The 16876-nt window shown below is 45.5% G+C and overlaps 1 protein-coding gene across 1 annotated transcript in view; it reads left to right on the top strand.

Annotated features, from left to right (window-relative positions):
• Positions 1-16876, top strand: part of kcp (kielin cysteine rich BMP regulator) — a 127630-nt gene that overhangs the window by 36566 nt on the left and 74188 nt on the right. The window contains exons 9-14 of the mRNA XM_073066735.1: positions 1142-1326; positions 2726-2899; positions 4281-4357; positions 4768-4864; positions 7166-7233; positions 8140-8236. Of these exons, the coding sequence (XP_072922836.1) occupies positions 1142-1326; positions 2726-2899; positions 4281-4357; positions 4768-4864; positions 7166-7233; positions 8140-8236 (698 nt within the window). The remainder of the gene's footprint in view (positions 1-1141; positions 1327-2725; positions 2900-4280; positions 4358-4767; positions 4865-7165; positions 7234-8139; positions 8237-16876) is intronic.

Below are 16876 nucleotides of genomic sequence, written 5' to 3'. Positions count from 1 at the left end.
TACTCCAGTGAAGCCCTTGGGGACATAATGCTGTGCCAGAAGTGCTTTATAAATGCACATTGTTGTTGTTTTGGCTGAGTGTGATGTTGTCCCAGCAGAGGAATGTCCCTTCTACCATCAGAATCAGAATCAGAATCAGACGTAAAATCACCGGCATACATCATGAAATTCGTTAACCTTGCAGCTGCAGTACAAAGCAACACATGATACTTAAACAAAAACTGAATTACAGTAAGTATATATATATGTATATTAAATAGCTAAAGTAAGTAGTGCAAAAAACAAATAAAAAAGTAGTGAGGTAGTGTTCATGATTTCAATGTCCATTCAGAAATCGGGTGGCAGAGGGGAAGAAGTTGTTCCTGAATCGCTGAGTGTGTATCTTCAGGCTTCTGTACCTCCTACCTGATGGTAACAGTGAGCAGAGAGCATGTCCTGGGTGATGGGGGTCCTTTATGATAGAAGCCACTTTTCTAAGGTACCGCTCTTTGGAGATGTCTTGGCTACTGTGAAGGCTAGTACCCATGATGGAGCTGACTAACCATGATGCCTACCTACACTAATCCCATTTGCCTCTTTGGCCAGTGTCCCTCTGTTCCTTTCCTATCCAAGTATCTGTCCGAATGGTTTTAAAATGCTGCAATTGTGTCTGTCCTTACCACGTTTTTGGTATTTTACTCCATAAACCCACTACTCCCTGTGTGGATAATCTTGCCCATTATCTAAAATTCACCCCTCTCATGTTAAACCTACACACCCCACCCCACCCCCAGTTCTTTACTACCCCACCCTTTTGCCTTTCTTAATTGTTTCAGCATCGTGCTTCAGCTTCCTACTGAAATATTTAAGGAGAACTCAAGGAGGAACCTCTTCACTCAGAGTGTGGAACAAGCTGCCAGCGGAAGTGGTGAATACGAGCTTGATTTCAACAATTAAGAGAAGTTTAAGGAGGTGTATGGAAGGTTATGGTCCAGGTCGATGGGATTAGGCAGTTCAGCAGAGACTAGATGGGCTGAAGGGCCTGATTCTGTGCTGTATGCTCTTTGACTATGACCATGTTTAATCCCTTGACCCTCCGATTTCCGTGAGCCATTCCATGTTTTGCCGACATTCCCCTCCCGGTTTTTCTCTTGCCTTGCAGGTTTTGCTTTGAGCTGCACTGGTATTCCGGCTGCCCGATAGGCACCCAGCCGATCAACTGCCCCGACCTGTGCCAGCACACCGAGTGCCTGGGGTTCCCGAATGCAGAGTGCCGCGTCCACCGCTGCGGAGCCTGCTTCAGCGAGTGGTACGACCGAACAACGGGCCGCCACGTCATGTGTCAGGGTTGGTCGCCAGCATTTCCTGCTCAATCAGTTAGATCTGTGCGGTGGATGGGTTGGGGGCCAGTCCATGACTGAGTGTTAGAAGGGTGGTTCTGAAGGAGGATTTGCCATAGGTTGTGGGGAGGGAGGATAAACATTTGGTTTGGGTTACTGGAATTATGGCAGCTCTAGGAGCCATCCAAGATAATGCTGGTTCCTAGAGCAATCCCACTGATTTATCTTTCTCTCTCTCTCTCTTTCCCCTTCTCTCTCTCTCATCCAGTAACACCTCCTGATTCACCTACTTGTGTGTGAGGAGTGTTTGCAGTGGCCTATTAACCAGCCCCTTGGGGTGTGATAGGAAACCAGGGTACGGCCGTGGTAGCCCATAGTAGGCACAGGGAGACCCTGGGGGTCAGGACACTGGAGGTGCGAGTATCTGTGAGGAACTGATGGGGCTCAACTGAGGTGGGCTGAGGAGGTTCAGCTAGACTAAGGTGAAGTGAGGCGGGGGTGGGTGGTGTCCACAAGTAGATGCAGGAAGGCGGTCGGTGAATAGACGGGGCAATCTCTTTGTGAGTTGATGGGAGTTTCACTCTGAATAGATGGGGATCACTCTGCGAATAGACTGGGGGGGGGTCATTCTCTGAATAGACTGGGGAGTTCACTCTGAAAAGACAGTGGGGGGGAATCACTGTGTGAATAGATGGAGCGGGATTCACCCTGTGAATAGGTGGGGGTGGGTATTCACTCTGCAATTAGGGATGTCACTCTGCTAATAGAAGGGGGGTGCACTCTGCGAATAGACGAGGGGAGGTTGCTCAGCGAATAGACGGGGTGTCATTCAGCAAATAGGCGGGGTGGTCGCTCTGCAAATAGATAAGGGGGGGTTTGTTCTGTGAATAGACGAGGGAGTCACTGCAAATAGACGGGGGTGTCGCTCTACAAATAAACTGGGGGGTGGTGTCACTCTGCAAATGGGCAGCAGAGGGGTAATATCAATCCCTTAGCAACATGTCCAACCCTAATGATGGAGGGTCCTGATGGTCTGCATTCGCTGATAATCCCAACTTCAAACAGTGTTGCGATAAGGTAATTACTGAACCCAGACTGCAGCAGTGGCACATGAGGGAGTAGATGCATGAGAAATTACTCTGTGAAACACTTGAGCTGGTTCTTGTGCTGTGATGTTCATATCTGATGGTTAAAATTCCTCATGCTTGGCTCTGTTGATAAGTGCTGTGTATATCCTGCCAATGACTTTAATCATCGTTTGCAGCTTTCGCTAAATGCTGCACTCACCAGTCCACGAGTGCATTTTAATTCCTCTCAGAATGTGCCTCCCCCATGATTTAGCTGGCAGCCGGCACCACTGCATCTTTTCTCATTCTCTTTACGACTCTTAATTTTCTTCGTCCTAGGTTGCATAGATGACATGGGTATGGGTCACGTGGATGGTTCGAGCTGGCAGTCTGGATGCCAGCTGTGCATGTGCCAGGGTGGTGCTGTGTCTTGTTCGAAGCTGCCCTGTCCAGACCCTGGGAACTGCCAACACCCAGCCCAGGACCTGAGTCAATGCTGTTCTTCTTGTGATGGTATAGCCTGTTTCCCATCCAACGCTCCCTGAAGCTAACTCAGTGTAATCAAAACAGCTTAAACGTTCAGAGGGGTATCGAAAGCTAAAAGCAGCAAGGGCAAGAATGGCGAGATCTAAAATAATCCAGTTTCTCTTTTCCTCTGGAAACTGTCTCTGTAAACCTCACTCTCCCACCCTTCCCCACCACTTTTCACCTCTACACCTCTCTACCCCCTGACTGGAAATAGGAGGAACTGGAACTTACTCAAACAAGAGAAAATCTGCAGATGCTGGAAATCCAAGCAACGCACACAAAATGCTGGAGAAACTCAGCAGGCCAGGCAGCATCTATGAGGAAGAAGTACAGCTGACGTTTCGGGCCAAGAACCTTCAGCAGGAAGGGTCCAGCCAAAGGGTCTCAGCCCGAAACATCAACTGTACTTTTTTCCCATATATGCTGTCTGGCCTGCTGAGTTCCTCCAATATTTTGTGTGTGGAACTAGAACTTTTATGGATCTTTGCCTATATTCTGCTGTGCTTGCCTCTAGACCAGGGGTTCCCAACCTTTTTTATGCCATGGAGCCTTACCGTTAACTGAGGGATCTGTGGACCCCAGGTTGGTAACCCCTGCTCCAGACTCTCGTCCTTTTCTTTACTGCAGCTTGCTGCTTGTCTTTCTGCCATCAAACCAGAGGATCTCCACCCACATCCACACAAAAAAAACAGTAATAGACCTCATGGGAGTGTTGGGGGGGTGGTGGTTGGGAACTGCTGAGCAGGAGGTTTCAGTGTTACAGAAAATTTGGGAAGGGACTTGGGAAGTGGGAGGGGGAGGGAAGGAAAGGAAAGGAAATGACCTAGCAGAGAGGCAAAAGGGTATAGCAAATGGGGTTGGGGAAAGGGGAATGGAGGAAGAAGAACAGCAAGAGAGGGAGTAACTAATGGAATGGGGAGGAACTGAATGATTAACTCAGGGATTTGTGAAGACTACAGAGAGATTACCTCAAAAAGTAAATTGGAAAAGTGTTAACAAGCAGTTAAAGTTAGAAAGATTAAATTGGTGGAAGGATATAATTTTGCATGTTGAGATAAGAGAATTAGAAGTTGTCATATGTTGGGAGTTTTATAGAGAAAGTGAGGATCAGTTGGAATAACTAATGGAGCAATAAAGAGATGGGAGTATTGAATTTGGAGGACAGTGTATGGGATTGATTTTAGGGAGAGTCTACGAGTTGTCTGTAAATTGATAGAATGGAGCAAGGTTTTAAATTGGTATTTTAATCCTAACAAAAGCAGCAGGGCAGCACACTGGCCAGAAGAAAGGACATTAATTTTCACCTATATCTGGACTGGGATCTTGAATATGCAAAAAATTGCCAATTATCTTTTCCCTGTTAAAGGTTGCAACTACAACGGCCAGACTTTTCAGAATGGAGATTCAGTCGTCATCGACGCTTGCATGTCCTGTGTGTGTCTGGTGAGTGAATAACTGAAAAAACTGGCACTGTCACGGGAAGGAGGGAGAGTCACTGCCTTCAGGGGAAGCGAGGGTGTGTCAGACCTTAAGGGGCAGGCAGAGGGAGAGTCAAAACATTCGAGGGAAGGGAAAGTCTGTTTTTTCAGGGAAAGGGAAGGGAGAGAGTCAGCTCTTGCCGGGAGGGGGGCAGGGAGAGAGTCAGTACATCCAGGGGAAAGGAAACTTGAATGGAAGGAGCAGGAGAGCCTAGGTCTTCAGTGGAGGGGAGACATTCAGCACCTTCAGGGGAGGACAGAGAGAGTCAGCACCTTCAACAGTCAGCTGGGGTAATGAAAACATAATAGGCATTTTGGATAGTTAGGTATGCAGTGATGCCAGTGGCTGATGAGATGCATGATCTTCTTTTGAAGAACGGAGATATTTCCTGTGCGCCTGTGCCGTGTCAGACTCTGAGCTGTAAGGATGTTGTGCAGAAACCAGGATCTTGCTGTCCGGAGTGCGCCCGAGGTGAGCACTGGGGAGTTTTCACTGATCTGTCTAACATTTTTTTCCCAAGTTACATCGACGATGGTCCTGCTGAAGGGTCTCAGCCCAAAACATCGACCATTTACTCTTGTCCATTGACACTGCCTTACCTGCTGAGTCGCCCCAGCATTTTGTCTGTATTGCTTTGATGTCCAGCATCTGCAGATTTTCTCTTGTCAGTTCAACTAGAGTTGGAGTTGCTGGTTTTGGAGACTTTGCTCAATTTGGCTGCATGAAGCAAATTTAAAATGGCAACAGATCTCTGCAGATTCCAGTGAAAGCGCTCCACAATCCATCATATTTGATGGAGTTGAAGGCTCTGAGGTACACTTGGATATGACATGCAATGAAGATCATGTCCAGTGTAGCTCTAGTTAAATGGAATCTGCAATGCAGCTCAGAGAGCTGCTCTTCATCTACTGAGAGGGGGAACATGGAGATGACTTTCCCTGTGACAGGCAGCATAGAGACCTCATCCCCTGCAGTTACATCTGTCAAATTTTTCTCCTTTCTTGACGCTGGTCACAATTACAGCTGCTCTAGAACATTCTCCTCTTTCCAGGTTGACTGGGAACTTGTTAGTTAATTTCCGCACTGCCGAGTTTCATAACTTCAGGGATGTCATCTGCTCCCTTTCAGCAACCATGTGGCATTTTTGATTTTTGTTGATCGGAAGTGGCAGTAAGGGTGGATTGGATGTACTATAGGCTGGAGTAAAGGGAACTCGTGTCAAGGGCAGTCATAGTTGAGGAGGCTTAGGACCATGTTTATGGAGGGAACAGAATGGATTAGTTTATCAACAGTCCAATGGTCTTTAGTAGATGTCAAGGTATGATTGATGTTCCTAAATTTCACTTTGACAATGATATAATCTTATAAATACAAATGCCTAGAATGTTGCAGTAACCATGAGGTCTGTGCTTATCCATCCCTCCTTCCTAAAGGATTGATTGGTTCTTTCCCCCACTCTTGAGTTAAAGTTGGTCAGAGGATCAATCTGTTTCTCTCCAGGAGACAGACTTTTTACCCCCAAGGCTGGCAAAGTATTGTTATTCCTTCAGTAGCTTCTAGGTTGAGGTACCTGAGCTGAGGACCAAAGTGTGTTGGCTGTGTTTTGGACTGAGCCTGTGGGTCTTGAATCTTATTTGTTCTATGGGGAAGTTGCTGAGGTGAAGACTGTCTCTTGCTTAATGGCGTACCTCACTCCAAAATGGTGGCATTATTCTTCCAGTTTGCCCCTCCAGAAGATGTACCCACACCCCTGCTCGTTGAGCTAGCCATCTTCGACAGCCTGTCATATCCCACTCAGGTCAGCTATATCAACCTCAGTGAATCTGAGTACTTGGTGTTCACTTCTGTCACTGATGGGATATGACACAAGAAACCTGATATTCCAGATCCTGATCTTCTTACTTCAGTGAGACCTTGATCTAGTGACATGGAGAAAGGTGACTGGAGACCGGGCTCTGTCTCAAAGATGTTGATGCACACTCCTGAATCTCTTTGAGAATGTCCCATCAACACTAACTTGATTTTCTCCCATTTCTTAGATGCCCACTGTGTAGCCCTGACAGCTCCCTCCCTCTCTGGGAACAGTTCTTGTACCCACATTTCACTGACCCAGAACCGTCAAACGCTGGCCCCTCTGCTTGGAGATGGGCAGTTGTTCTGTACCCAGCTGCATAACAGGCTGGGGTTTGGAGTTTGGTTCATCACTTGGTGTGCGGGCAGGTTTGTGATTGAATTGGAGGCTAGAGAGTGAAGGGCTCTAGTTGTGTGGCTAGTAAAGAGCCCATTGTTCTATGGAGACAAGAGTGTCATGTACCTGAGGGTTAGGAGGGACAATTCTGAGGGTTTAAAACAAGATGGGGCTAAAAAAGGATGGTGTGGGGGGAAGGAGAGAGAAGATGTGAGAGGTCACCTGGCATAATGTTTTCTTTTTTTAACAGCATCAGTTTTGACTAATTAACTATAAAAAGTGCTATATAACTGTTGTGTAACTGAAAAAGAAATAAGGTGTTCTGCGTAGAAGAGTAATGCTAAATAGTTAGCAATTCCCAGTGATTAACTTGTTCAGAGTTTGACATTCGTATTGAGACTGTGAGCTGTGTCTGAAACACAGTAATAGACCAAGGCCCCGTCTACCTGTTCTACCAGGGCTGATCTGCATTGCAACCACCTAATCCTCACTTCTGAAAAAAAATACACCCCTTTGTCAAACAAAAATCTTCAATGTGTCTTTGCTACGTTTTGCCCAAAGCTCTATTTTGTCTTGTGTGATAGGCTGTGCCAATGGAAGAGCTCATGGAGAGAGCTGGAAGCCTGAAACGTGTACACAATGCTCGTGTGAGGTAGGAGCATCTACAATGTATAACAGTGTGGGCTGAAGGAGCGTCTGGATGGGTGAGAGATGCAGGAGCCCGGTTCAGACTTGGTCTGCCTTGTTCTGGAGCACCCATCCCACTTGATGGGGACCCTTGAAAACTAGGCGGAGGGTTAGATGATTTCGGGGCAGTTCTGAGGAGTTTGCAGGGCTGGGTTCAGCTGTTGAAATTTCAGTGTCTGATATGCCCAGAATCTTGTTTAATTTAAATAAAGAGTAGTGAAGATGCCTGGGGGAGAGGGGAAAGTGTCACCATTGGGGGCAGGGAGCTGGTGGTTTCCAAAGTGTTAAACACATACAGTAGCCATCAGAGCACTAGAAGACTATTAAAAAAATAATCAACACCACTGATTCATGCATTAAACTGCAATATGCAACTTGGGACCTCAATTCTGATGTTTCAACCACATGCCCAGAATAGCCTGGTCCTACACAAGCCCATCTGTTCTGAATGACTTTGCCCCTCTCCCATCTGCACAGGAAAGAGCTACCCACCCTTGGCCTCACCCTCCCCCCTCTTCTTCCCGCCAAAAAAAAACACTGAACAGCTATCCCCAATCACAACCCCACTGCCTCATATGGATGGTCCCAACTCCGCCTACATGTTGTGGGATAGCCCAATTCACCCCAGACCTCATTCTGTTCCTCCATCTCACCACTACCTCACTCACCAAACTAGATTGCCCTTCCTCCCTGGCCCCAGGCCATCTCTAGCTGGCCCATCTTGACTCATTCTCCACAATTTTTGCCCACCCATTAATTGCCACCCAGTTTTGCAGGTGGATATTCCTTTTATGCTGATAAGTTGAGTCCGAGTGATGTGGGGGTTCAAACACAAATAATGGTTTTGTCTAAATTCTTTATTTCTCTGAAGGATGGAAATGTTCAGTGCAAGGAGATCATCTGTCAAGACCTCACATGTTTAGACCAATACAAACCAGCAGAAGAATGCTGTCCCATCTGTCAGCCAGGTAACATCAAATAGCAATGTGGGGTATAAGTAACTGTAGACACCCTGTCATTTGAACATGAAAGGTAAAAAGACCCTGATGGGAGTAATATACAGACCTTTGAACAGACGTGACCAGGATGTGGACTACAAATCACAGTAGGAGACAGAAAATTCATGTCAAAAGGGTGATGTTATGATAGTCACTGAGGATTTCAACATGCAAGTAAATTAGGAAAATCAGGTTGGCGCTGATTTTGGATCCCAAGAGAGAGAATTTGTAGAATGCTGATGAGATAGCTTTTTTGAGCAGCCTCTAGTTGAGCCCACTAGGGAAAGGGTGCTGTGTAATAAACCAGATTTGATTAGCGAGCTTAAGGTAAAGGAACTCTTAGGAGGCAGTGGTCATAATATGACCGAATTCACTCTGTAATTTGAGAGGGAGCACTAAAATCAAATTTATCAGCATTGCAGGGGAGCGAAAAGGATTACCAAGGCACGAGAGAAAAGCTGGCCAAAGTTGATTGGAAGAGAACACTAGCAGGAATGACGACAGAACAACAATGGCTGGAGTTTCTAGGAGCTATTTGAAAGGTGCAGGATAGATAAATCCCAAATAAGAAGTAGTATTCTAAGGGCAGGATGATGCAACTGTGGCTGACAAAGGAGGTCAAAACCAACATAAAAGCAAAAGAGAGAGCATATAATAGAGCAAAATTTAGTGGGAAGTTAGAAGACTGAGAAGCTTTTGAAAACCAATAGAAGGCAACTAAAAAGCCTTAGAGACAAAAGATGAAGGTAAGCTAGCCAATAATATCAAAGAAGATACCAAAAGCATTGTCAGATCTATAAAGAGTAAAAGAGAGACAAAAGTAGATATCAGACCACTGGAAAATGACACTCTAGGGGTAGTTATGGGGACAAGGAAATGGCAGACAAGCTGAATAATCATTTTGCTTCAGACTTCACTGTGAAAGACACTAGCATTTTGACAGAAGTTGGAGAGAATTGGCGGCAAAAGTGAGTGCAGTTGCTATTACTAGGGAGAAGGTGCTTTGGAAGCTGAAATAGACAGGTCACCTGGACCAAATGGTGTACACCACAGAGTTCTGAAAAAGGTGGCAGAAGAGACTGTGGAGGCATTAGTAATGCTCTTTTAAGAATCACTAGATTCTGGAATGGTTCCAGAGGACTGGAAAATTGCAAATGTCACTCCACTCTTCAAGAAGGGAAGGAGACAGAAGAAAGGAAATTATAGGCCTGTTAGCCTGACCTCAGTGGTTAGGAAGATATTGGAGTCATTTGGTAAGGATGAGGTTTCAGGGTACTTGGAGGCATGTGATAAAATGGACCAAAGTCAGCAGGGATTCCTTAAAGGAAAATCTTGCCTGACACCTGTTCAAATTCTTCGAGGAAATAACAAGCAGGATAAATGAAGGAGAATCGGTGGATGTTGTGTACTTGGATTTTCAGAACGCCTTTGACAGGGTGACGCACTTAAGGCTGCTTAGCAAGATAAGAACCCATAGCATTACAGAAATATACTTGCATGTATTGAGCATTGTCTGATTGGCAGGTGGCAAAGTGTGAAAATAAACGGAGCCTTTTCTGGTTGGATGTTGGTGACTTGCGGTGCTCTGTAGGGATCGGTGTTGGGATTGCTTATTTTTATGTTGTATGTCAAGTATTTGGATGACGGAATTGATGGCTCTGTGGTCGAGTTTGCGAATGATTCGAAGATAAGTGGAAGGGCAGGTAGTGTGGAGGAACCCCAAGGAGGATGCAGCAGGACTTAGACAGATTGGAAAATGGGCAAAGAAGTGGCAGATGCACTTTGTTAAAAGGTATAAAGGAGTAGACTATTTTCTAAATGGGGAGAAAAATCAAAAATCTGAGGTGCAAGGCAACTTGAAAGTCCTAGCACAAAATTCCCTAAAGGTTAACTTGCAGGTTGAGTCTGTGGTGAGGAAGACAAATGCAATGTTAGCATTAATTTCGAGAGAACTAGAATATAAAAGCAAGAAAGAAATGCTGAGACTTTATAAGGCACGGGTGAGGCCTCACTTGGAGTAACTATGAGTAGTTGTGGGCTTCTTATCTAAGAAAGGATGTGCTGACATTGGAGAGGGTTCAAAAGAAGTTCACAGAAATGATTCTGGGAATGAAAAATATATCTTATGATGAGTGCTTGATGGCTCTCGGCCCATACTCACTGGAATTTTGAAGAATTAAGGGAAATCTAATAGAAACCTATTGAATGTTGAAAGGTCTGGATAGAGTGGAAACAGAGAGGATGTTTCCTATAGTGGGGGAGTCTAGGACAAGAGGGCATAGCCTCAGAATAGAAGGATGTCTATTTAGAATGATGAGGAGAAATTTCTTTAGCCAGAGGGTGGTGAATCTGTGGAATTCATTGTCACATGTGACTGAGGCCAGGCCATTGGGTGTATTTAAGGCAGAGGTTGATAGGTTCTTATAAGTCATGGCATGAAAGGTTACAGAAAAAGGCAGGAGAATGGGATTAAGAGGGAAGTGAATCAGCCATGATCAAATGATGGAGGATATTCAATGGGCCAGATGACCTAATTCTGCTATGTCTTATGGTCTTGTTTGTGTCCGGGTATCTTGAGAATTTTATTTACATAATGAAATACCAGAAGCTGTCTGGAATTTTAATTAAGCAAGTGTGAAGTCACACATTTTGGGCAGTTAAGCCTAGGAAGGACATGCTGTGTGCTTGAAAGGCAAGGATCTGGGGAGAGACGCAGAGGTACAAGTGAGTGAGAATGGTGACACTGGTAGACAGGGTGGTGAAGAAAGCACAAGGCACGCTTAATTTCATCAGACAAGGCGATGGGTATACGAAATGGGACGTCATGTTACGCTTGTATGGTACATCAACTGCCACGCTACAAGGAAGATGCAATTATCTACAGAGAGCGCAGAAAAGATTCCAAAGGACGTTGCCTGGACTGGCGGTCTTGAGTTATAAAGATAGAACTGGATAGGCAGGTTCTGCTTTCCCTGCAGTGAAGGAGACCTAGAGGTGATACAATGCAGGTACATAAGGCTATGAGAGGATCGTATAGGGTAGATAGCCAAGTTCTGTGTCCTGTGGAAGTTGAGCCTAAAACTTAGGAGGCATAGTTTTAAGGTAAGAGGGGAGGAGGTGTAAAGGGAACTTGAGGGGTAAGTTATGCAAATACAGTTACAATATTTAAGAGGCATCTGGATAGAGCAAAGCATATGGAATCACTTCAGGCAAATGTGATTAGAATAGGTCACCATGATGGTCAGCATGTACAAAGGACCTTTTCTTTCTGTCCAACTCTATGACTCCAACTTGATCAGAGCCTTCAGGAAAGAAATGTAATTCTGGTCATGGGTAGTATCTCCCTTCAGGAACTTGGGCTGCTCGGTCACTTGGGAGCTATATTGCAGGAAAGTCACAGAAAAGGAAGGAACTTGATGAAGCTTGTAAAACTCGGACATGTGATAGTGACTGGGTGTGTGTAAGATGTTCTCCCGCTATTCCTAATGCTGTTGGAAACTCTTCCAGCCCACTGCTTCCAACACAGTTGGATTCTCTCCTGTAATGATTCTCCCTACACAGTTGGAAGCTCTCCAGTAAAGATGCTGCTTTTACTGCTGAAAGCCTCCAGCACGCCCATTCCCAACACTTGGAAGCCCTCCAGTGACATTGATTTCAACACTTTGGGAAGACTCCAGCAACATGGATTCCAATTGTATTGGTCAGGCAAACTAAAAATAGAATGCTGGAAACAATCCTTTGTCAGGCAGCGTCTGCAGAAAAAGGAACAGCTACTGCTTCAGGTCAAAGGTTTACAGGGCAGTGTGGCTGGAAAGTGTTCATCAGTGTTGTCAGCGTGGCCGGAGGGTGGTGTTGGGAATGACGTTGATGCAGAGCCAAGAATTCAAAAGTCGACACAGAAACAACAAAGAAAGATGTTCATACTTCCCGCACCCCTAACATAGCAAAGGTGAGTGGGAAACCGGAGGACTGGGAAGCTTTTAAAGAGCAACAGAAGATAACAAAAAAGGCAATATGGCAAGAAAAAATGAGGTACGAAGGTAAACTAGCCAAAAATATAAAGGAGGATAGTAAGAGCTTCTTTAGGTATGTGAATAGCAAAAAAATAGTTAAGACCAAAATTGGGCCATTGAAGACAGAAACAGGTGAATTTATTATGGGGAACAAGGAAATGGCAGATGAGTTGAACAGGTACTTTGGATCTGTCTTCACTAGGGAAGACACAAGCAATCTCCCAGATGTAATAGTGGCCAAAGGAACTAGGGTAAAGGATGAACTGAAGGAAGTTTATATTAGGCAAGAAACGGTGTTGGATAGACTGTTGAGTCTGAAGGCTGATAAGTCCCCGGGACCTGATGGTCTGCATCCCAGGGTACTTAAAGAGGTGGCTCTAGAAATCATGGACGCATTGGTATTCATTTTCCAATGTTCTATAGATTCAGGAACAGTTCCTGCTGATTGGAGGGTGGCTAATGTTGTCCCACTTTTCAAGAAAGGAGGGAGAGAGAAAACAGGGAATTATAGACCGGTTAGCCTGACGTCAGTGGTGGGAAAGATGCTGGAGTCAATTATAAAAGAGGAAATTACAACATATTTGGATAGTAGTAGAAGGATCAGTCCAAGTCAGCATGGATTTATGAAGGGAAAATCATGCTTGACTAATCTACTGGAGTTTTTTGAAGATGTAACTATGAAAATAGACAAGGGAGAGCCAGTGGATGTAGTGTACCTGGACTTCCAGAAAGCTTTTGATGAAGTCCCACATAGGAGATTAGTGGGCAAAATTAGGGCACATGGTATTGGGGGCAGAGTACTGACATGGATTGAAAATTGGCTGGCTGACAGGAAACAAAGAGTAGTGATTAACGGGTCCCTTTCGGAATGGCAGGCTGTGACCAGTGGGGTACCGCAAGGTTCGGTGCTGGGACCGCAGCTGTTTACAATATACATTAATTATTTAGATGAAGGGATTAAAAGTAACATTAGCAAATTTGCTGATGACACAAAACTGGGTGGCAGTGTGAAATATCAGGAGGATGTTATGAGAATGCAGGGTGACTTGGACAGGTTGGGTGAGTGGGCAAAAGTATGGCAGATGCAGTTTAATGTGGATAAATGTGAGGTTATCCACTTTGGTGGCAAGAACAGGAAGGCAGATTACTATCTAAATGGAGTCAAGTTAGGAAAAGGGGAAGTACAACGAGATCTAGGTGTTCTTGTACATCAGTCAATGAAAGCAAGCATGCAGGTACAGCAGGCAATGAAGAAAGCTAATGGCATGCTGGCTTTTATAACAAGAGGAATTGAGTATAGGAGTAAAGAGGTCCTTCTGCAGCTGTACAGGGCCCTGGTGAGAGCCCACCTGGAGTGTTGTGTGCAATTTTGGTCTCCAAATTTGAGGAAGGACATTCTTGCTATTGAGGGAGTGCAGTGTAGGTTCACAAGGTTAATTCCCAGAATGGCGGGACTGTCATATGTTGAAAGATTGGAGCGACTGGGCTTGTATACACTGGAATTTAGGACGAGAGGGGATCTGATTGAAACATATAAGATTATTAAGGGATTGGACACACTGGAGGCAGGAAGCATGTTCCCACTGATGGGTGAGTCCAGAACTAGAGGCCACAGTTTAAGAATAAGGGGTAGGCCATTTAGAACAGAGATGCGGAAAAACTTTTTCACACAGAGAGTAGTGGATATGTGGAATGCTCTGCCCTAGAAGGCAGTGGAGGCCAAGTCTCTGGATGCATTCAAGAGAGAGTTAGATAGAGCTCTTATAGATAGCGGGGTCAAGGGATATGGGGAGACGACAGGAACGGGGTACTGATTGTGTATGATCAGCCATGATCACAGTGAATGGTGGTGCTGGCTAGAAGGGCCGAATGGCCTACTCCTGCACCTACTGTCTATTTACCCCGCACTTCCCATTTCTACCCCCTACCCAAGATTCATACACCTGCCTGTCCAGGTAGACTCATTATTTCTGCTTGTTCCTGCCCCACTGAACTTATATCTGCAAACCTCAACTCAGTTTTATCCCCCCAGTTCAGTCATAACAGACATGAGAGTCCGTGGGTTTAGAATAGATGTAAAACTGATGCCTATTATAAACCCATGGACTCTCACAACTACCTGGCCTATACTCTTCGTGTCCTGTTACTTGTGAAAACGCCGTCCCCTTCTCTCAATTCATTTGCCTTTGCTGCATCTGCTCTCAGGATGAGGCTTTTCATTCCTGAATGAAGGAAATGTCCTCCTTCTTCAAAGAAAGGGGCTTTCCTTCCTATATCATCAACACTGCTCTCAACCACATCTTTTCCATTTCACACATATCTGCCCTCACCCATCCTCCCAACATCCCACCAGGGATAGGGTTCCTCTTGCCCTTGTCTACCACCCCACCAACTTCCACATCCAACACATAATTCTGTCACTTCACCATCTCCAGTGAGATCCCACCACTAACCACATCTTTCTCTCCCCCCCCCCCCCCCCCACTTTCTGCCTTCCACAGGGATTGCTCCCTATGCAATTCTTTTCTCCATCCCTCCCCACTAATCTCCCTCTTGGCACTTACCCTTGCAAGTGGAACAAGTGGTACCCCTGCCCCTACACCTCCTCCCTCACTACGATTCAGGGCTCCAAACAGTCCTTCCAAGTGAGGCAACACTTCACCTGTGAGCCTTTTGGGGTCATCTACTGTATCCGGTGCTCCCGCTGTGGCCTCTTGTATATCGGTGGGACCTGACGCAGATTGGGAGATCGCTTCACTGAGCACCTATGCTCCGTCTGCCAGGAGAAGGGGGATTTCCCAGTGGCCACCATTTTAATCTTACTTCCCATTCCCATTCCAACATGCCTGTCCATGGCCTCCTCTGCTGTAATGATGAGGCCACACTCAGGTTGGCACCTGATATTCCGTGTGGGTAGCCTCCAACCTGATGGCATGAACATCGATTACTCAAATTTCCAGTAATGCCTCCCTCCATCATTCCTCATTCCCTTTTCCCTCTCTCATCTTATCCCCTTACCTGCCCATCACCCCCCCAGTGGTCCTTCCCCCTTTCTTCCATGGCTTTCTGTCCTCTCCTATCAGATTCCCTCTTCTCTAGCCCTGTAGCTCTTTCACCAATCGACTTCCCAGATCTTTACTTCACCCCACTCCCAGTTTCACCTATCACCTTGAGGTTCTTCCTCCCCTGCCCCCCACTTTCTCACTCTGACTCCTCATCCTTGTTTCCGGTCCTGATGAAGGGTCTCGGCCCAATGCGTCAACTGTACTCTTTTTCCATGGCTGCTGCCTGGCCTGCTGAGCTCCCCCAGCATTTTCTGTGTGTGTTACTTGGATTTCCAGTATCTGCAGGTTTTCTTTTGTTAAGGAAAGATGTTATCAATCCAATAGGAAAAGGTGAGACTTGGAAATTCAGGCTGATTGCAGCTCGCTCATTCTGCCTAAGTAACCTTAAAGTTGCCAGGCATCCTCCTCAATCATCCAATTTAATGCCAATGGTAGAATTCAAGATATTACAATGGGGTTTCAGCGATTAAAGAAGTTCTGTATTTGTTGTATCCATGTGGTCTTTATCGTGGATACATTGCCCATAGAAACTTTGCATAATTACTTACTTTACTTACTGACCATTACACCGCTGGCATCTAGGGCAGCTATGAAAGTCCTCCATATCTGGTAGTGCTTAGGGCTTCCTTCATCATGTCGATAACTTTCTCTTGGTTTTCACTACATGTCCTGGGTGGAGATTCAGGAATACCATCAAACTCAGGTGTAGAAGCAATCTTCATTGCTGTTTCCGTAACAATTTTGTTTTACCAGTCAGTGTTGCTAGCTCTGAGCTGAACCCCCGAACCTGGAGGACTGGAGGACCACATTTAGTCTGCCCTCTACCCTTTGCCCTACCAAGAGCCAAAGCATAAAGCCCTAACTCCAGCCAGCGGAGTCTCCAGGTCACTGAGGCACACAAGCCTCCAAACCGTGACAAGGTTGTGGTCCTCTTGGAGGTTCACATAATTAACGTTGGTTACATTTGAGTTGAGAAACAGGCACAGGCAACTCTGGGTAACATTAGATCTTGTCTCTGCTCTGTATGCACAATGTATCTTGCTGCTGCGTAGCAAACAGAATGAAAGGAAGATACTGAAAGCACATATGGGGAGAAAAGCTGTTACTGGTTTTCTCTCATGCTGGAAATATCTGCAGTTTAATCATGACCACACACACACTCAGACTCACATCTGTAAAGTTTTTCTGTGGTTAAGGTAGATGGGGAACGTCTCCCCACTCATCCACATCCTGGGATCAGATTGAATTTGCGGTCAGATTAGGGAATGAACTCGGCTTCATTATTCTTATTTCTAATGCTGGTTGGGTTGCTGCAATGGGCAAAGTCCCCAGGGTTATACCATTTAATCAAAGATGGCAGGCCCCATCGAATGGAAGTAACGGCAGTCAGGTGATAGGTGCACTTGGTGATGGAGCAAAACGTTTGATTTTACCTTGAAATGTCTTCCACAGTGTAAGAAAGGATCTAAGTTAGTTTCAATGTTATTATTTTGACACAACCACATCGTTCAAAGTTCAAAGTACATTATTAT

The sequence above is a fragment of the Hemitrygon akajei genome, chromosome 14 (assembly GCF_048418815.1).
Source record: "Hemitrygon akajei chromosome 14, sHemAka1.3, whole genome shotgun sequence".
Taxonomy (NCBI): Eukaryota; Metazoa; Chordata; class Chondrichthyes; order Myliobatiformes; family Dasyatidae; genus Hemitrygon; species Hemitrygon akajei.
Note: the sequence above shows the minus strand (reverse complement) of the source record. Positions and strands in the feature narration are given on the sequence as shown.